At 41.9% G+C, this 21959-nt stretch overlaps 2 protein-coding genes across 4 annotated transcripts; one reads left to right on the forward strand and one right to left on the reverse strand.

Moving 5' to 3' along the window:
• Positions 1 to 585: 585 nt before the first annotated feature.
• On the reverse strand, positions 586 to 9408 carry dcun1d2b (DCN1, defective in cullin neddylation 1, domain containing 2b). 3 transcript variants are annotated; one of them, XM_033618736.2, is made up of 7 exons: positions 9271 to 9408; positions 7084 to 7300; positions 6621 to 6789; positions 6260 to 6390; positions 6075 to 6157; positions 4945 to 5041; positions 586 to 3846 (listed from the first exon to the last, which is right to left on the reverse strand). In XM_033618736.2, the coding sequence occupies exons 2-7, from the start codon at positions 7256 to 7258 to the stop codon at positions 3770 to 3772; spliced, it is 732 nt and encodes a 243-aa protein (XP_033474627.1). In that variant the 5' UTR covers positions 7259 to 7300; positions 9271 to 9408; the 3' UTR covers positions 586 to 3769. The 3 variants fall into 3 exon arrangements, with proteins under 3 accessions (XP_033474627.1, XP_033474619.1, XP_033474636.1); XM_033618728.2 differs by lacking the exon at positions 9271 to 9408 and adding an exon at positions 8406 to 8520; XM_033618745.2 differs by lacking the exon at positions 9271 to 9408 and adding an exon at positions 7960 to 8354.
• Positions 9395 to 21444, forward strand: slc9d1 (solute carrier family 9 member D1). The gene is made up of 15 exons (XM_033618703.2): positions 9395 to 9535; positions 10436 to 10533; positions 12668 to 12981; positions 14444 to 14611; positions 14886 to 15065; positions 15222 to 15422; positions 15543 to 15671; positions 15798 to 15890; positions 16799 to 16985; positions 17190 to 17307; positions 17419 to 17614; positions 17796 to 17946; positions 18045 to 18124; positions 18216 to 18365; positions 18561 to 21444. The coding sequence occupies exons 3-15, from the start codon at positions 12724 to 12726 to the stop codon at positions 18672 to 18674; spliced, it is 2025 nt and encodes a 674-aa protein (XP_033474594.1). The 5' UTR covers positions 9395 to 9535; positions 10436 to 10533; positions 12668 to 12723; the 3' UTR covers positions 18675 to 21444.
• Positions 21445 to 21959: the final 515 nt, after the last annotated feature.

Genomic DNA, 21959 nt, shown 5'->3' on the forward strand with positions numbered 1-21959 from the left:
ACTGAAGTCCCAAGTCCTACACATTGAGTTTTGAGTCTTAAACAAGTCATAATGTGCTCTTCACTGAATGTAATGCCATTTTAACAACAGAGTTGTTAAAATGGCTGGCCCCAAAAAAAAAGACATTGCACTATTGCACTTTCATAGGGTATAGCATTATTAACCAATACCTCAACAGAATGAACTCTCTAAGTTTCTGTCCTGTTTTGTATTTAACTCACCTCATATTGTAAAAGTGTCTGTAACTTTCTCTTCCCATGGTTTGCATGTCTGTGTTGATTTTGTCGAGACAATCTAAGGTAATCAAATTTGTGACTTGAGTCCACTCTGGTTGTTACATTCCGATTTTACACAACTGAAGTTGAAATTGACAATACAGGCCATTGCACATAAGATCGACTTGTATATTTTAGCTGCAGTTTTGAATTTGAGCATTTGACATGTTGTAGTTCACACTGATTTTCAGAAAAATATTAATATTGGGATACTGATTTCAGCACACCACCATCCTGCTGACCGACATTCAACATTATAACAAAACAAACTGCTGTACTTTGTGGACAGACGTACATTTTATACAAGGCCTTTAAAAACAACATGCTTTATTGACAACTTTCTCAAAGAAAACAACATACAATATGCTTCTGTGACAAAACATAATATTCTGTAAATAGCTGTTTTCTTGCTGGCAAAAATAATACTGTTTTGATATGAATGAAAGGCATGATTTTGAAACAGTTGATCAAACATCTGACAAATAAAAATGTACCAAATGTTCCATATTAGCAAACTGAATACTGAAAGATGTCACATTTTCTTTCTCCTGAAACACAGACGATGTCAGATAATCAAGTCAAAAACAATCAGCTGGGAAAAGCTTTCACGCCATCTCTCTGTCCTCGCTGTGATACGTCTGTGCACAACTGAGACAGTCAGAATTTTATATGGGGTATTTCATTCCACCAAAACATATCTTACTTGCTTTGTTTCAAATATGAACAATATGAGACATTTACCAGCTGCTACAGTGACTGTTTTACAGTCATGACGAAGCTGGGCTGCATTCAAGCTGGGACTGAAATCCCATTCTGAGCCGCATCAGTTTCTGAAAGAGACCGGTCACCCCCAAATCAAAAATAAATCTTTTTCCTCTTACCTGTAGTGCTATTTATAAATGTAGATTGTTTTGGTGTGAGATGCCGAGTGTTAGATATCTCCAATATAATGGAACTAGATGGCACTTGACTTGTGGTGCTCATATATATATATATATATATATATATATATATATATATACACAATTGAAAAACTCAACAGCAGTGTCTCTGTATATATACACATTCACACACATCTGAAAAACTCAACAGCAATGTCTCTTTCCAGGAATCATGACCTGGTTACTCAAGATAATCCACAGACCTTGTTGTGAGAAGCTTCATGTAGGAACTATTTTCTTTCTACCGAACTACACCTACCAATTGTATCACCTTGCAGAAGGAAGTGTGCATCTACTCATAGGCAAGAGGCTCGTGTTCGTGACAAAGCGAGATGAGAACATTAATGGCATCCTCCTCAGCTGTGACGTTAGCTAGCTCAGTGGTGCTAGGTGAGCTAGCAGTAGATGCATGCTTCCTTTTGTGTGGTGATATGGGTGTAGTTTGGTAAGAAGAAAACAGCTGCTACATGAAATTGCTCACAACAAGGTCTGTAGATTATCATGAGTATCATACGGTACCGGGTTTTTTTTTCCACTTTGCACACGACAAACCGAGTGCCATCTAGTCCCATTATACTGTAGAGAAGGCAGACATCTCTACGGCTGATATCTCCACCACTCGACCACTCACCAAAATAATCTTGATTGATGAACCGCACTACAGGTAAGAGGAAAAATATGCCATTTTTGATTCTTGGTTGCACTGCCCCTTTAAAGCCTATTTCACTCACACCACCATAGTTAATGTCTGACGTCTGCTTACATAAATATAAGAACTTTAACTCAAGTCTGTCGGCTTGAGGAAAACAAAAGGCAAGTATGTACCCTGTAGTTGAGAAATTTGACGCAGGGAAATAATCCATCCTTATTTAAACACATGGCAAAGTGTTCATCACGGTCATAACAGTAAAACAAGATCAGCGTAGTTAGATGGCAAACTCTGATGTAAGTGCAGGAAGCCACCTACTGCTCACTGTGTCTAGGAGAGGACGACTAGTACCTGAGCTCTACCTTCTGTCGCACTCTTTAGCCAAGAAAGGGGGATGTGTTTAGTGTTTATAATTAAACTGTAAGAGCAACACTAAATTGTGTATTGAGGAAAAGCATTGCACCCCTAGATGGCAGCACAAGTATGTTTTAAAGTGACGTTTTTCTCTGTACGGTACTTGAACATGCCGCCATTGCACTACAGCCGCTAATCCATGAAAAGCAACAGACCAAAACCCCAAACAGTGTAACAAACAGTTAAAATACTCTCAGCTGGGATGTAGATGTTCATTTTAAAAAGTCTAGTTTATATGTAAGTGAACATACTGTCAAGTAAACTGAATAGCTCTGTATGTGTGTACAGTGCTGCCTGATAAAGAAAACCTACAACAGAAAAAGTGTAAATCAGTGCAGTTTGTTGGCAAATCACCTGGATAATAGAAAACAGTCAATGTGCCTGTCCGTCAGTCTCCGTGTGTGTGTGTGTACAGCAGTTCACTGCAAAAATAAGTCAACAGAGTGATGCAGAAGCATTTCAAAAAATGAGGATCCTAAATGCTTCTTATGTACTAATCATGATTATAAATACGATTTCCTGTTTTCTCAGATATACATTTCTGTTCTTCTAAAGCTGAATCTATTGTTTGTTTCCTATAAGTACAGCATTTTACATCTGTAACAACAGTGATTCTGCTGGTGCTGAGCCCGTAAAGCATGCTGCTCTGTCCAACTCTCTGTGTGAATGCAAAATGTGGATCTTTTCGCTGTCGCCCAGCTAACTTCTAATTATCATAAAACCAAATTAAAATATTTAGCATCGTATTGTAGAAGAGGCAATATGTTCAACCCCCGACCCCAAACACACACACATGCACGCACACACACACACACACAACTCTCAGTGTGATTGTTCGAGAGCCACACATTCGCAATCTCAGTGAAAATAATGTAGAGAACTTTTCCCCTTCCTCCTCCTCCTCCTCCTCCACGGCACTGCTTCACACTAGCTGACAAAAACATGCAGGTTTTAACGTACTGTTCCATCCACAATTGACAATGTAAGAGGCCACATCCTACTGCATCTGTAACTTAAATCTCTGCATGTGCTGAAAGTTCACCGCCTCTGTCCCTCCTCACTGTGCCGAGGGTGCAGGTCAGTGAGCCAAGTCCGCAGCAGCAGCAGCAGCAGCAGCAGCAGTTCGAAGCCACACCCGTTGGTGATTTGCCCACGCGTGACGAGTTCAAGGCAACCCATCATTTCCATATTGCAATTACAAAGTCTGTCCTTTCCGGCGAATAACAACAACAACAAAAAAAAACAACACATCATCATCTCTCTCCTGCTGATTCCCCTCCTGCTTTCCTCTCTGAACTGGTCCTCCAGGTCGCTCCTCGGTCAAGGCATCTGATGCTGTTGGAAGAACAATCTTAACGACAAGCTGCAGACAGGCTTTTTGAGAAGAACTCTCTTTTTGGCTCGTTTGTATAAAAATCCTCATTCAAAAAAAGAAGAAGAAAATCGGGAGAAACGCAAACTCCGTCCGCTGCAGGAAGCCGGGACGAGCACTATGTGATGTTGCGCTTACTCGTCACAATCGGCCGAGCAAACTCCACAAAGTCATCTATGAGGACAGGCCACGCCCCTGAGGAGAGAGGAAGAACTGAATATTAGTTACATCTTAATGAAATCTATTACAACGGCTTAGTGGACCAGTTCATCACATGGCATTAACACACACACACACACACACACACAGATCACTTTACAAGGTAGCTTCAATATTTTCAAACCTAGACCACATTTTCCCACATTTTGTGTCTGAGTGACTATTTGGAACAACAACATTTGAAACTGGTCCAGTATTGAGCAAGAAGGCTGTAGCCTGGAGGCAAAACAGGCTGCAGTGTAATGCCTGCAGGCAACTGAACACAGTCAGTGTACTTCTATTAAAAGTGCTTGTTTTCAGTAGATGTGTGTCTCAAATTGTTAAAATAAATGTCTGACAACTTATGGAGAGGATCCCTCCAGAGGTTGACCTTCTTGTTGAAGAGTAAGTTCCTTTGTGTTCAGCCAGAAACAGGCTTGAAATCGCCATCACCAAACCCACCAGACTCCATTTAAATAAAGAGCAATTTTATCATGTATAGAGCCAGCATAGTTTCACATCTAACTGGGTGGATTGGGGGTTTAATTCAAACATACCAGAGTTGTTGATAGTTTAAGCAGTGGAAAGATGAACCAAGACTGTTCTTGTGAGTTTTATTTTGTTTCTGCCAACTTTAAATAACGTTTGTTTTATGACGGTAAAATTAGTGTTTATTCAAATGGGGTTTGGTGGGTTTTACAAAAGTGATTTCTGGGCTCCATAGGGTCCTTTCCAAAATGCTGTCAGACACTTACAATAACAATGTGAGCCTGTCAGTGGCAAAAACAAACACTTTTAATGAACCAAAATTGATGATGCTCAGTTGCCCGGAGGGATTACACTGCAGCCTGTTTCGCCGCTGCCAGCTGTAGCCCTCTTTTTTGAACCAATTTCAAAAATTGTTTTTCAAATTAATCACTTAGACACAAAAACATGGGGCGAAAGGGTCCAGGTTGAAAAGTTACCCTTTAATGCAAGTTGTAAGACATTACTCTGGTGACATTCATCAGGAGGACTAACTGAAATTGTCAGTAATTAAAGTGTATGTGATCAATGAGTGTTCAATGTGGAATCATCCTGCTTGAACCACCTCACCTTCCTCGTCATAGTTGGACATGTCATCTGCGATCATATTGCCGAAGTCCAGGAGGAGGTTCCACGTGTCCTTGGGAATTGAGCGCTTGTGATGCTCCTGAATGCAGCACAGTAACAGGAAAACAGTGGGGAGTTAGGGGCTGGGTATCGTTTAAAACATTATCACACGAGTATCCTTAGAGTAATACTGATACCAATAGTGTACTTCATTTAATACCTTTATTTTTCGTACTTCATTCGATCTCTATCCTGTGAATGGAAGCATTCAGCTGTATAAAATGTCACCACCTCCACTTTGATGGCATCTCTGTATACTGAACAGCCAACTCTGTCAAATACACCACTCTCGACGCAGACTGAACGGGTTGTAGCTGCTGCGGCAGTGAGCCAATCACATGTCACATTAAAAAGAAGGAAAGTTGTGGTGATTGGCTGTGAACATAACTGTACAGATAGGCTTTTTTTCTAGATCTGGGTATGAAAACAATTGAAAAGAGACATAATTTGACTTTTGCGTCTCCACATGTCGTTTGTAAATGAGACAGACACCTGACGGCACCCTGATCCTGCTTCACTGCCAGTGAACAGGGTGACACTCCCCCGACTTCCTTATTATTTTCGATGTTTTTATTGTTAGTAGTAACAATGGTAGGTTCAGTATGAGCATTAGTGTACTCTCTTTTAATTATTATGATTTTTTTTTTTGCTTGTTTGTTTTATTTAGGTATTTTCTTTGCTACACTTTCCTTTAGTTCACCACCTCCATCCTGCCCCTTTTCGCCCCTTTCTTTTTCATCCATCACCTTAGCAACTTCACACCAATCTGACTGTTCAGAGCACAGACACGCACACACACACACACACACACACACACACACACACACACACACACACACACACACGCATACACAAAAATCAGATCAGCACAACACACGGCAACTAACATAACCTTGTTTTCTTATTCCCTGACGAAATTTTGTCAACTGGCCTGTTGTTGTCTTTTGTCTTGCAATGAACATTAAAAACATACAACATTTCAGGGTTTCTATATGTTTTTGTAATTTCCTGCTGACATACACACAAAACAAATAGAAGGGTGAAAACAGGCCAGCAAAAATCTTGTCTCTTACCAGCAGGAAGCGATTCCAGAGATCCAAGAACTTGAAGCGACCTGTGAGAACTAGATTCCAGTAAGCAAGAGCCATGTCGAGGTCTAGGACACAAAGTAGAGAAAGGTTTTTTCAATATACAGACAGTATTTTTTATTCAGATAAAATCTGTAGAAACCTCCATCATGTTTTTTCCTCACACTTACCTAAACCCTTCTGGCCGGGGTTCTTGGCAAAATTAAAGGTAAACTGGTAGAAGTCTTTAAACTTCCCTGTGTCTTTCAGCTCCTGCTCTAGTCTGGGAAGGATCGTCTTTAGTTTTTCAGGACTGTCACAGCTAAAAAACAAAAAAAAAATCCTGCTATAAGTAGGGGCAAAGTGCACAAACAAACTGGTACAATGTGAAGTCTGAGGTCATATTTAACAGAATATACAGTCTGAGATTCAATATTTTCACTCAACACAGTTCCACAAACAACTTTCACAACTGCTTACTATTTAAAATGATGGCACCTTCCCTGATGTGTCTGATAAAATATTGTAGATATCAGTATCAGTTCTGCTCACCCTAGCTCAGCCATGCCATCCAGGAACTCTTTCCTGCTGAACTCGCACTGCGTGGCCGCTCTAAACTTCCATGCCACCACAAGGATGCTCATGCTGGCTGGATCCAGCGTCAGGTCATCACAGAACTGCTGGATCCCATCAATGCCTATCTTGTTCTCATCCTGGGGGTCTGCAACAACAGATGTAAGGAGTGAGCAAAACACTGCCAAAATATAACAGACAAGACAAGCAAACAGTGCGGCTATTAGAGGAACAGGCACATCAGAGACAGGCCACTAGCCCAGCAACTACTCATGTGTGCACACCTGTGTTCTGTGTAACTTAAGATCCAGACGTTCAGGTTTTTACCAGAGGTTGTATTCTTCAGAGGTCTCTTTCTCTCCAAAAACAAAAAGATTTTCTGACAGTATATCCCCCTAAATCCTGCACACTGGGCCTTTAAAATTAGTTTTGAAACACTTACCTTTGTATCTGTTGTAGAGCTGTTCCAGCTTCTTGCGGTCCACTGAGGTTTTCATGGATTCTTTGTAGTAGAGGTCTGGGTTCTGGAAGTAGTTGTCTGTGGCGACTTCTAGTTTCCAGTCATTCTGCGTCAGGCAGTACACGGCTGTCCTCTCCCCTGCCTGCGTGAAGGACATGAACTGCCGAACCTTGTCCTTCTGCGATGACTTCAACTTGTGCTGTAAGACAGGCAGCGACTCTTTGTAAATGCAGGGCTGGAGTAACCTGCTGGCCCGGGCCTACTAAGCCCCCCCCCCCCCAAACACACACGTACACATCCTCAGAATAATACTACCTGACCTTTGTTGAGGGTGTGCACCATGTAAGCAAAGTGAAAATTAAAATTTTTAACGCAGAGCTTCAAGGTTGTGTTAAAATGCAGACACCCTCACCATTTCAGCATATTACCAAAACAAATGATCAAAGTTGCAACGGGATCCCTGAGGGTCTGGACCCCTGAGACAGGTGCCTATGTTGCCAGGGTGGTAATCCAGTTTGGGGTAAAATGAGATGCAGAGACATGCATGTGAAGCTGGGGCTGCATTTCAGCATAACACAGAAGACACACTTGGATGAGCATGCATGAATTTGACTTCCACTGAAACCTCATGGCTGGAAACTACTTAATGTGTATATAAACATCGTTGGATGTGGATTATACTTAAATAACACGTGCCACATGATAAAATCTGGTGCATACATTAAAAAAAAGTATGGTAAAAAAGTAAGAGTCACATCATGCGTGTAAAAGCCTGTATGTTAGTATGAGTGCACAAAGGTTAACACTGTTACTTCCAAATGCACCACCACAAGGTCCCGTTAGTTTACACAAATATACCTCCTCGTGCTCATTTAATCTAGACGGTCATCGGGAGGATTGCACGTCTTTTGCAGAGCTGCAGACCTGACCCACCCGATGATCAAACAGCAAATTCACCGTGACAGGCCAGTGTTTGGTGACCCAGTTTCCCCGGGAAGGGGGACGTTTGATCCTGCAGGCTGTCTCTCCTGACCCGGGGCAGCAGCACCACAGGCGAGTTACCAAAAAGGGAAAGGTACGTACAGCAAGTGCGGGACTCCGAGCTCAAAATACCAACAACTGACCTTCCATTTCCCTCATATTCCCGACACACATCACCCTGGCAATGCGACACTTGGCCGAGGACACCCCGATCCCCCGTATCGGTGTGTCCCCTTAACGGCAGTGACAGCCGTTACCGGCTTTTGGACTTGTTTAACGGAGCTAAATAAATGCCCCGGTTTCTCATTTTTAATCGTACCTACCATTTTATCACACGCTGTTTTGGCCCACTTGATATCCAATTACCTCTGGTGCGCATGCGTGAAAAGAACTGCGCTACCGTTAGGGCGCTGGGTTCATGGGAAATGTAGTTCTGTGGTGCTGAGTCCAACAGGCCGTGTTTTGACACCATTAGCTTAGCTTAATGTCTTTCTTTATTAATAGACAGCTGTTTCGCATTTATTGTTTATCCAATTGCTTCTACTGAAATATATTTAAAGTAAAAGGTCACTTTATGTAACTGTCTTGTTGCCGCCATGTTAAAATACGTTGTGTCGATGAAACTCAGCTTTCAACTTATTTAAACTGCACTGTTATTATTAGTAAAGACATTTTATAATGTCAAGCGACTGTGACGACAAGTTAAAGCATATTTAACCAGGCAACAGCTTTCTGTCACTGATACCAGTGCACTTCACACGGTGGAGCTCGAAAACATAACACCTGGAAAAACTACAACTCCCATCTCGAGGCTGATCGAGATGTTTCGGAAGTAATCTTAAAATTGATCAAAGTTATACAGACGCGATTATATTCAGAAAACAATGCAGCAGTTATTTAATTTTCACTCGCGGTGTATGTTTACGTTATACTGTGACACGTCTTGACGAGCTAACCCCTTAAAAGTTGGTGGTGTTAATGTAGCTATTAGGCTAATGCTAGCAAAGTTGTGTTAGCTTGGTGTCATGGGAGTGTGTGTGGACTGAGCTGGCTGGAGCTGGTCTGACAGCTCTGAGGAATTTGAGGGCTAACTTAGCTTTACTTAGCTTTACAGGGTACAAAACAACTTTATACACACAGCACTGGCACTACTCTAACACGGGTTTCATGAACAGCAGTCGCACCTACCCGGACGAAGTAGCGTTAGCATCCCATTTGGTAGCACGAATAATGTCACCCTCGGTTGGAGGTCGAAGTAAACATGAAGTTAGTCGCCAAGTAGACCGGTGAACGCCTGCATCGACGCTGGCTTCAGCTATGTGGCAGGGGGAGGAGGGGTGTCGGTGGTGGTGGTGCGGTGGTACAACAGCATGATTGTTCCCTTCCTCTTCTTCAGCTTCTCCTTCAGTCGTGGAGTGGAGTTGGGATCCAGGACAGTGCACATATTTCGCAGGTAGTTGCAGCCTTTCTTTCGTTATCTGTTTCCACTGATGAGCTCAGAGAAAAAATTTGAGTAATCTGTGTTTGGGACGTTGAGCTAATTCATAATTTCAGCGCCCCGTGGTGTTTCCTGAATCATCATTCAGGACTGCGGTGTGTGCAGCTTTGTATGATGTTATTCTTGGCTGCCACGGTTGATTTGATCTCCACTGTAGTTTGTTACTTATTTACATGGCATTTGCATTGTTGATATTCAGCTGTTTGTACTTATGGATTTAGATATGTACATGCATCCATCAGTAGAGAACAACCTTTATGTTTTTAGTAGCCAAAATTGACTAGCAGGCAAAACTTGGGTGCGGATCAGTGACAGAAATGCACCTTAAAAGTAGAGTTACTTGAACTTTACTGACATGTCATGCCACTTCATATTTCTACTCCACTACATTTCAGAGAGAAAAACTGTACTTTCCACACCATTACATTTCTGTAACAGCTACTGTAATACTTTTCAGACTGAATTATGATCATATAGGCCTGGAGATGTTTCTATAATATATTGATCTTGCAATATGAGACCAGATATCGTCTTAGATTTTGTAATATCACAAGTGTCGTCTTTTCCTGGTTTTAAAGGCTGCATTTCACCACAGAGATTTCTTTTTCTGAACTAACCAGACTTGTCTAGCTGTTCTATTATTTGCCTTTACCCACTTAGTCATTATATCCACATTACCAATGATTATCAGAAATCTCACTGTGTAAATATTTTAAGAAAGCACCAATAGTCAAACCTCACAGTGAGATTTTTTTGTCATCACTATTGTGACATTTCATTTTCTCCTGTGATCATCTTAAGAAATATGATGCATTGCTACAAATTAATCCACCCAACTGTGCTATTTGTTTCTAGCAACAGCACCAGAGTGGCTGTAGTCCAGTCGTAGGAAGAAGGACAGAGGAGGAGTTTTGGAAAGTAAACATCATCCAGCTTGACTCATGCTCACAAAGGTGCGGTCCAGCTTGAATGTGAATGCATTTGCTCATTAATGTGTAAGCAAACACATGATGTCAGGATACGAGAGGGCATCCTGTTCACTGTAAAGCAGTTTCTTAAATTGGCACACTTCTCAGGCCAAATAGAAATGCAACATCACATTAGCTGTAGGCAGAATAGCAAGCACTACTGGAATTTATACATGTGATGCGCTCAGTTGAGTCAATTGCACTTAACATAGCAGGACAAGCTGCAAATAGCAACTCAAAGCAGCCAGCAGGACACGCCTCAGGTGAGTGCACACCGCTGTTGTTTAAGCTGTTCTGCTGTGATCAAAAGATTAAACTGTCTCTTGAGATGACGCCATAAGAGGCAGAGAGGGCACAAAACCACAGAGTAGCCCATAAACAGAGATTATCTATGTCAAATTTCAGGACAAATACTTTCACTGTAAGTGCTTTAAAGGGTGTGACTGACAATTACAGGATTTTTATAATTTTGTTATTATCAACAGATCCCACGAAAAGACCAAAACAAACAAGATGTAAATCTGTCTCTCAATACTTTCCCTCTTCGTCAGCTCTCAGCACTGAGCCCATTTGTTACCACTGAAGACATAAAACTTTAAAAACAAGTCACAAATATATACTTTCATTTATAAAAAGAAAGGCCAAATAAATCCCTAAAACAGCTGGCCACTGTGGATTTTATAAAGAGTCCGCATGCTTGACTCTGCTCCTCTAAAATATTTAACTGAATTTCTTCCGAGGCGATGTTTCAAGCTTCACATTCTTTTAACAGAATACAGTTCAGAGACACGCCTTCAAATACCTGCTAGACCTGGTCACCTGACAGACAACCTGACAGGTGACCTGGTCCTAGTTGACACCCCTTAACGAATACATATAGAACTAGATTCACCGCCTTCAGCTGCATGCCTCAGCACACCAGTCAGGTTGCACTTACAGTTTACATGCATGTCTCTGAAAACATGGATGCTTCTCACGTCTTCAATACAGCAGCACAGAAGATCTATACAATCAGGAAAGTTTCAAGGTGGACACCCAAGATTAGTGTCACTAGTTCAGTTTTAACCAAATGTCTCCCCCTCTGATCCTGAGTTATGACGCTGAGTATGGGCCAGAAAAGTATATTTGCAGAACATCATGATGTCACAGTGGAGCTGACCTTTGACCTCCTGAATATAAAATGTTATCACTTCATCATTGTATTCTGTTAAGTGACCTTTGACTTTCGACAATAGGATTGTTCGACCATCAAATTCTAATGAGTTCATTGCTGAGTCCAAGTGAACGTTTGTGCCACATTCGAAAAAAAATCCTGACATGTTCTTTCGATATCACAAGTATAGTCTGTCTTTTGCATGATCTCTTGTTCAGCACTGAGTGTGCATCGTCTGGATGTGTGTGATTTTAGCTAACATTGCTCAACCAGAACAAAGTAGTGTCTTTGTGAGGGACTATTATCAGCTGCAGAAGATGTGTGAAGCATCCATGTTTTAGAATATGTAGCTTCTTTGCAGCCACTTCCATATTTGAAGCATTATCTACTATCATGGCCACAACTTTGTGTTTTGTCATGTTCCTCTGGTAGTTCACCACAAGCTCATGGGTTTTGGTGATATTAAGATTCAGGTGATTGTCGTTGCACCAAGTGATAAAGTGAAATAGTCTCTTAGTGAAGACAGTATATTTCTCACTGGAAATTGTGAAAACCTTGCCAGAAATACACTTAATGCCTTTTATTAAACTTCCTCGATGTCTTCACTACATAGTATATTATATTAATATGGACAGACATGGATGTAAACTGCAGCTTGACTGGTTGGGTGAGACATACAACTATGAGAGCGGTTATTCTAGTTGGACATGAATAAAGGTCTGTGTCACAAAGATAGTTACTGCAAAGCTTTGGATACACAGACTGCACTTGTTAGTGGGATCAGTTCATTGTTGTTTTAGTCTTTTCATGGGATTTGATGACAATAAGAAAAATATATATCTCCAGAGGAGCTTTAAGCTCTCCTGACGTTCACCCTACACGTTTTAAATCCACATATATTGTAGTATTCTCCTCCTTGTTGTTCTATATTTGTAACAACTGCTCTCTTTCTTTTTCCATTCCCAGATCTCTTTCTCCTCAGCACTCTTCACACTCTGGTGAAGACAGACGTAGAGGTTTGGATGCAGGTTGTATGTTGGCTGCTGTGCCTTGGCACAGCGGGGGCACTTGGTGCGCTGCACAAGGACCAAGTGGCCCAGCACGCCATCAAGCTTTATCGGAGCAAGGGGGCCACACACGGCCACAGCTGGGTGGCCAGCAACTGCAAGCGGCTCGTTGGTCTCCTGCGTCAGAAGAATGTGGTCGTCAGGAAGCTGGCAGCCGCTGCCAACGGCGTTAGACGAGACCGGACCCTTTCAGAGCCAGAGAGGCTCTTCCAGGTACCACACTGAGAATAACTATCAGATGGAACAAACACCTTTTGTTTGGATCATAATGAGGTTATACATTAGTGACTGTTTAGCTTTGTTTTTACTAGCCTGCGACAGTACTTACAGTAGTGTGTGAAACATAAGGTTGGCAGCTTGTCGGAGTGGTGTCACTGACCGTCTGTGTGTTGATACAATAGCTCCACAATAATGCCTGTTCATATTTCACAGATCAGGTTTCCCATTTACACAGGAGATGGCCTGCTTTGATTACAGCTGCAACTAACAATTACTTGATAATCAATTAAAATGTTGCCGTTTCACAGAGCTCCTCTTCTGATGTCTTCAAATTGCGTTTTTGGTCAACCAACAGATTAAAACAAAGAAACTTAATTAAATTACCAATGATACAAAACTAAAATGCAGCAAATTATTCAGGGTGTCTGCAGGTCCTTAGAAAGTCTTACATGTCTTAAATTCAGTTTTCTAAATATTAGGCCTAAAAAGTCACAAAATAGTGTTTAATTTGAATTTGTGATGTCTTAGTTGCCATAAACAATTTATCTAAATTTCTTTATCCATCTTTTCTTTTTGTGAAAATAAGTCAGGCTCTTTTGCTTGCAAGTCCACATTTCTGATATTACAAATGTTTAAACTGACCATTTAACCTAATACTGTCTTTTTACCTTATATTTGCACTTACCAGCTGGCAAAATGTAGATTAACCTAAGTCGCTTTAGTAGCCATATTCCTACATAAAACCTACCTACGCACAGGACCACATATATACTACTCACTTTTGAATAAGAAAAAGAAGATTTGTCCAAAAATCAGTTGTAAATTTGGTTAAAAAATATCCTTAAAAAGTCTTAAAAAGCACTAAATGTAAGTGTCTGATACCTGTTGACACCCTGTTCTCACATGGAAGAAGCTAGAACAGAAAAATATTTGCTATTTTTTCTTGAATGGTGACTTAAATGATGAATGGGCTATCAAAATTGTTGCAGATTAATTTTTTTTAATTGACTTATCAGCCAATCAAGTAATTGTTTCAGCTGCGGATTAGATAATGGCCTGACACCACACCAGGCAGGTTAAATGGCTTCTTGTTAAAGCTCCATAAAACATTTCCACCCAAATCAAAAGATTAAACGGTCTCCTGAGATGACACTAGTGGGAAGCACAGAGTGCATAAAAGCACAGAGTAGCCCACATAAAGAGATTATATCAAATTTTAGGACAAATATTGTCACTTTAAGTGCTTTAAAGGGATGCATGGGAATTCCTGTATTCTTTTGATTTTGTTATTACAAACACATCCTATGAAAAAACACTGAGAACATTTTTCTTAGGCACCTAAATTGCTCTCATATTGTGTTTCAGAAATGAAGGCCATATGAAAGAGCTTTGGTAGAGGGGATGTCAGATATTTCACAGTGTAATGACTGACTGGTGTCTCCCTGTCTGTGTTCAGGTTCACACTCTGGAGGTTTTCCAGAAGGAACTGAACGAGAGCGAACACCTGGTGTTCCAGGCGGTGCACAGCCTGCAGAGGGCGCTGCAGGGAGACTACAAGGATGTGGTCAACATGAAGGAGAGCAGCAGGCAGAGGCTGGAGGCCCTCAGGGAGGCAGCCATAAAGGTGAGGGCCTCGTGGTCAGCAGTGTTTAACAGAGACTCTGACAGAGTGCAGGAGAGAGTCGCTGATACATACATGTTAGTCTAAAGTGTTGGTGTTTCTGATACAATGTAGAGTAATATTTCTATATATGTTTTCATATTAATTATGTGTTTAATCTATAAAATATCAAGAAATAGTTAAATATTCCCTGTTTTTTTATTCTTATTTTGGGGGTGAACTGTCCCTTTAATATATCTGTAAAGCTACCTGCTAATACATACCTGTCACCTTCCAGGAGGAACAGGAGTACGTCGAGCTGGTGGCTGCTGAGAAGCACCAGCAGGAGGCTGTGAAGAATGCTTTAACCCAGAATAAGACTCTGTCCATCCTCGATGAGATCCTGGAGGACGTCAGGAAGGCAGCAGACCGGCTGGAAGAGGAGATCGAGGAGCACGCCTTTGACAACAACAAACAGGTCAGCAAACAACAGCATTCACAGACTGGTTACTTAATCGATTTCAGACACTCTGAGGCTGATTTGACATGACGCCAAAGAGATTATGACTGCAAATATATTTGCTTGTTCAACAAAGCATGAAATTGAGCCTTCGTCCACACCCTGTTTGTGTAGATGAAAGGAGTAAATGTAGAGGCAGTGCTGAGAGTGGAGGATGACGAGGAGAATGGAGGGAAGAGGAAGAACAAGTCAAAGCAAAAGGAAGTGGAGGATGACCTCGGGCTGAGCATGCTCATTGACTCGCAGAACAACCAGTATGTCCTGACCAAACCACGAGACTCCACGATGCCCAGAGCAGACCATCACTTCATCAAGGTCAATTTATTCCTCCCACTCAGGTCTCATCCTGTTGTTTACATAAGAAGTGCCAAGTCTGTATTCATTTGTTTTTCTTATATTTATAGTTATATTGTACCACCATGTTTTTTGCAACAGGACTTGGTGTCGGTGGTGATGCTGTCACTGCCCTGTGGTTGGATTTGCAGCCTGGTCGGTCTCCCTCCCATGTTTGGATACATCATCTGTGGGGTCCTGCTCGGTCCCTCTGGTCTCAACAGCATCAAGGTGTGTGTGTGCGTGTGTATGTGTGTGTGCGATTACAGTGCCAGCATGTCAGATCAGACGTGAAGAACGACACCAGTCTGTGCTATTTGTTCATGTCTCAGTGTCTGTCTCTGTGTCTTGTTGCAGTCTATGGTCCAGGTGGAGACTCTGGGGGAGTTGGGTGTGTTCTTCACCCTCTTTGTGGTGGGATTGGAGTTCTCACCTGAGCGCCTTCGAAAGGTAAATGAGGGATTTGAATTGACAAAAATTTCCATTTTCATCAGCAGTATGGGACTATACGTAACAAGTGAGCAGCCCACACTAATTTCATGGGGCTTTTTTTGGGTGTGCAAATTGAGGCAAGTGGCTCATTATTTTTCATCCCCGTTTTGACTGGCGTGAAATTGTTGTGGCCATTTTGGTTACATTAAGTCTCTTTTCCTTCAAAAAAGGGCTGAATGCTGGCTTTAACCACATCCATACAGTGGGGAATCACTAGTTACTGGCAGCTTTGCTTCATCTAACGAGTCAGGCTGTTTTGGATGGCTCAGAGCTTCTGCCCAGATTGTCTTGCAGAGTTTCTCCCAAAGTCTCTTTTCTTTCATCAGTAGCTGGATTCAGGCATTTCAGCCTATTCAGTACTGCACAGTCACAGCCTAATTTGTGGGCTAAGCATCCCGCAGGGCCACAACAGTAGAAGTGTCAGGAGCCAGGAACAATAGGCAACAACGTGTCCAAGCAGGAGGACAAGAGGACAAGCGGGAAGGAGCACAAGAGTGTAGCTTCTGTTCTCTTTGTGTTTCTCCAGGTGGCACAGACTTAGGGATAGTATACATACACACATATACAAGGGCTTGAAGAGCCGCAGCCAGAACCAGCACACAGTCAGGAGCCAAAAATGAGCAGAAGAGAGCATGAGCCCTTTGTCCTTAGCCAGAAATGTGTGTGTTCAGGATGCGAGGAGGGGTAAAGTGTTTTTTTTTTCAGCTTACATTTTCACACAATCTAATACCACAGAAGGGTTATCTGTCATGGTCAGAGTTAGGTAATGGTTGGGGTTAATTTAGGGGTAAGTCAACAAGATCGGAGTCTATGTAATGTCCCTAAAAATGACACAAGTAAACATTTGTGCGTATCTGTATGTGTAGGTATGGAAGACATCAGTCCAGGGGTCGTGCTACCTGAGTCTGCTGATGGTGGGGGCCGGTCTGTTGTGGGGACAAGTCCTGCGTATTCGACCCACACAGACTGTCTTCATTTCCACGTGTCTGTCTCTGTCCAGCACCCCACTCGTGTCCCGCTTCCTGGCAGGGGGGAGCAGAGGGGACAAAGAAGGTATGTATGCATGTCTGGGCACGTAAAAGAACATAGATGTGAACAAGTAGTAATACAGCACCCTGTATGTGTTTCCAATGCAGTTATACATCAGTAAAACAAACTGCTGTGACACTCTGTAACCCCATATATTAGAAATACTGTATTTAGATCAATTCTTGATGACCCAATGTTCAATAATGTGTGTGTATGTGTGTGAGACAGGTGATCTGGACTACAGCAGCGTTCTCCTGGGGATGTTAGTGATGCAGGATGTTCAGCTTGGCCTCTTCATCGCTGTCATGCCGACTCTGATCCAGGCACAGAGTGGAGAATCTGAGAGGTCAGTTAGCCTTTTTTTTGTGTGTGTGTGTGTGTGTGTATGTGTCGTCTCCTCAACCGAAAACGCACACACGGCTTTTCTAAATCTGTTGTTCCCCTTTGTGAAGCACAGCTTCCTGTTTGGAAGTCTGCGCGTGTTGTACCTCCTGGCCCAGGTCCTGGTCTGTCTGGCTGCTGTGCTGCTGCTGTGTTTGTTAATCAAATCGTTCCTGATTGGCCCATATTACAAGAAGCTGCATGCTGAGAGCAAAGGCAACAAGGAGATCCTGGTGCTGGGGATGGCAGCCTTTGTCTTTTTCATGCTGACGGTACACACTTTGATTTTAATCATTTGTTCTTAACAGGATACCCGTTTAAACTACGTAAATGAAGTTATGGGAATGAGGGAAGAAATTATGGAAAAGTTTTGAAAATTCAGTGGTACAAATGTGTGGGATCCCTGTTCTCAGTTGTGTGTGTTTATTTTTCTCTCGCTGTCTGACTCTGTAGGTGACAGAGTTTTTGGATGTTTCTATGGAGCTGGGCTGTTTCCTGGCTGGAGCTCTGCTGTCCACACAGGGTCACATGGTCACCGCAGAGGTCATGGGATGCATCGAGCCGATCCGAGATTTCCTCGCCATCATCTTCTTTGCTTCTATCGGTCAGATCCAACATCAGATCACAGCTTTATTATCATGTTACACTTTAGTACCAGTGAAATTTAACTGAACCATCATGTGTGTTTGTGTGACACCGCAGGTCTCCACGTGTTCCCGACATTCGTGCTGTATGAGCTCACCATTCTGCTGGTGCTAACGCTCACACTCGTCATTATGAAGGTACAGCACTGTTCTGTTTTTGCTCTTCCTCTTCAGTTACCTTTTGCCACACTCTCACCCCCTCCTCTTTCCACTCCTCATTTCTTCCCAGTTCGCGATGGCCGTACTGGTGCTGTCGGCCATCTTGCCTCCAGGCTCTCGACACATAAGATGGATCGTATCAGCAGGTCTGGCTCAGGTCAGCGAATTCTCCTTCGTCCTGGGCAGCCGTGCACGTCGTGCTGGAATTATCTCCAGAGAGGTCAGTGATACGTTTCTTTACTCTTCAGACAGAAAAAGGCTCAAGTGGTGCATTTTCATATTCATGACTGGAATTTGTTTTGGTCCAATTAATGTCTTTTTCATTTGCTTTTAATTCACTGCCCTGTGTGAAATAGTAAAAACAATTAATTAGATTTTCTCAGTCTCTATTGTTTACGTGTCTCTGTCTGCTCAGGTGTACCTGCTGGTTCTCAGCGTCACCACCCTCAGTTTGCTGCTGGCACCGGTGCTGTGGAAAGTTACCACACACAGATGGGTACCCAGGACCGAACGCAAAACTGTCACATAATCAGACCGGCTTCACGGCCAAAAGGTTCCCAATGTACTGTAACTCTTACAAAGCCGACAGCGAGAAGCAGGAGTTGTCTTATGTGGCGACTCATGTTAACACACACAATGATATGACGCAGCCTGTTGGACCAAAACTTCCTCTCCTCCTTCTTCTTGATTGACAGACTCAGTCCACCACTGTCTCTCCATGTCAAGGGCATACAACCTGGATCATCCAAGTACTGGCACCTTATACTAGGTCTTCTTTGAAAACACATTTCACACAAAAAACAACAATTGCAGCTGAACACCTTCACTCTTTTGGTAAAACGCAGCAATTGTAAAGGCTCGACATTATCTGTGACTTTAAAGGGAAAATTCACCACGTTTTCTGTGGATGTCCGGTCAGTGTTGATGGTAAATGTAGTAGACGGAAGCAGTGAATTCCACAGTGTGTCTTTATTTGACAGTGAAAGCCGAGTTCCCAGCTGCAAAATCTGTTGTTCTTCCTGCAGCCAGCACCATCATTTGGCGTGACAGTGACATAGTTGGAGGCAAGGAAGAATGAAGGTTACAATATTGCAACCCTAGTTCCGTTAGCAATTGTGGAGCCCTCTGCTGGACTCTGTGGGTAATACTCTCCTTCAACCATGAACATGATTCAGCCACTGAAATGTGCAGAGACGTAGCCAAAGAATCAGGACACGCCTGTACAAATACCTGCAGGCCCCACAGTTTATAAGGCAGTACCAGGACATCGTCAGCTATCCTGCACCCAAGGGGTCAACAAGCACAGGAGCGACAGGACACCAAGGTAGAGGGCTCTGCCTGTTTCTCATAGAATTAGAATAATCATAACCTTTGCTTTGCTCTCTACTGGACTCTATGGGTACATTGGGTGGAGCCTGATGAATAAACACCCTGTTGCGACATAACATTGACCCAGGCACACTGATCCTGACTTGCTAAAGGTTAGTCACCACAGCCCAACTACTTCTTCTTCAGTGGGTAAATAATTGTTGTCATATTGGCCGTCTGCATTTATATAAATTTCAGTGGCGAATGAGTGCTTGTGATTGGAGAAGAGCAGCAGAACCTGCGTGAGACAGAACAACAGGCTACTTCAGCTTGGACTTGTAGCTTCATAAACAGAACTTTCTTGTTTGCTTGTATTGCACACTAGCTACGTTTACAACAGCGGAAATGGCATCCTAAAATATGAGTGCAGAGGATGTTATGAAGAGGATACATTTTACAGTGTTTTGGCTGACTCGGTTATTCAGCAGTATTTATTCAAGCCAGAGTATACGGCGGAAGAGATTAAGTAAAGAGAGGCTGAAGCTGCCGTGTGAGAGGATATGACCCTCCAGAACCAGATCGCTGACTGGTGGTGCCTTTGCTCAAGTTGCTCTCCAGTGCCAACAAAAACTGAATCATTCTGCTGCACTAAATTTCAGCACGGGCAGTGTTTGTTGCATTATTAATCAAAGTAAAAGCTTGAAAGTTTTACTCCTTATTTGCACAGAGGCTAGAGACCTTCATCAAGATCCTGAAGATAAACTGGAAAAGAAAAACCAGTCCAGCAGGGCCAAGAGGGCAGATAGACATTAATTAACTATGTCTGTCAACTACGTCTTCTATGCTTTCACACAATGCATCCTGGCACATGTAGGCACTGCCAGTGTGTCTCCATGAGCAGGTAAACGCAGCTTTCTCTATCAGTACAGCACGCACTGAGAAACTTATGACATTTTCCATCGACACATAAAAGGTGGTGAAGAATCAGTGATTGAAAGCACACCTGCTCGACAGTTCGGTGCAGAAGCACACATCCTTGATATCCTTCTAGTTCTGCTGCTTTTAATCCACTTTCTCATGTATTATGCAGAAAAACAGATTAATAATTTTGTTTTCCGGTTAAAGTCAACTGAATTCCTCTCCTTTTTATTTTCATCAGTTGTTGCACTTTCAATGTTAAGTTCTAATTCCTTGTAACAATCACGGGACCATATCTGAAGGTTTAACTTCATATTGTGTCTCTTTTTTCATGTATGAGTAAAATGTTTGGATTATTTTAATAGGGAAACATTTTCTATAATTTATTTTGCCTCACATTACTATCACTGACTTTTAGGTTATTGCAAATGTCAGATCTAAATCCTTACTGAAGTGCAGACCTGCTGTATTTAATCGATGGTACTTGTAGTTTACTGTAATCATTGTGCTACTGTGAATTTAGCTGTGAGGACACTAAGCGTTACCTAAAAATTACAACCATTCCTTTTACAAAGACTAACCATCTTTATTCATTCCTTTTTTTTTAAGTTTGCAGTTCTTTTCAATCTCCTGTAAACTCTGATATAACACACAGTAGTCAACACTAAGAAATGGAGATAATGAATTATTAGATAGCGGCTCACAAGAACGCTGATGTTACATTTAAAGGAAAATCCTGCACTAGTTACCATTGAATGTCAAACTTAACGTGCCTGTTCAGCACTGCTCTGCACTAAAAGCGAGCACCTCTGTGGCATCTTGTGATGTGAACGTCCTCGTCTTATCTTACATAATGTGCAATGTGAAAGTGTATGTGTGTAAGAGCTACATACATGTTAGATTGTGTTTTATGTCTAACATTTTCCAGCAGTTTGTGTCTTTCTTTGTGTAGTTTACATACTTGTGTTGTTGGCCATGACTGTTTCGAAGGCAATTTTTCATCAAAATGTTACATGTATTTTCAAACTATTTAGGTAATTCATTTATTTATTAAAAACAAGATGACAAAGAAACATTTTCTTGGTGTTAGTGTGGATTTACTCTGATCTTAGGACACAATACTTTCTCTGGGAAACTTGAAAAATTACTACTACTCGAAATTAGAACTAATACTACTTAAAAAAAGGTGTTTTATACCCTCTGAAAAATACATTTCTCAGCAATGTCTTCACTTTTAAGATTCAAAGCTTTTTAATTCACAACTAGAGCTGTATTTTATGTGTTTTGATTTATAGACCTCCTACATTGAATTCTGATTTTATTCAACTTTTCTGAACTTTTCTCTTGTATTGTGCCTACGGTATAGTTTTTTTAATCATGATTTTAACATGCTTATCTCCTCCCATCTTAGATTGTATTACCCTGAAGCTTTTAACTTTGTCCAGTTAGTCAGCAAGAAGACTTATCTTATCGATAGATCTTGAGGTGGTGTGTGTATTGGGCATGTCACTGAGCTCAATGGAATTCCTTGACTTCCCTCCAAGATGTCTGCCTTCTTTTGAATATAATGGAACAAGATGACACTCGG

The sequence above is a fragment of the Epinephelus lanceolatus genome, chromosome 2 (assembly GCF_041903045.1).
Source record: "Epinephelus lanceolatus isolate andai-2023 chromosome 2, ASM4190304v1, whole genome shotgun sequence".
In the NCBI taxonomy this organism is placed as follows: Eukaryota; Metazoa; Chordata; class Actinopteri; order Perciformes; family Serranidae; genus Epinephelus; species Epinephelus lanceolatus.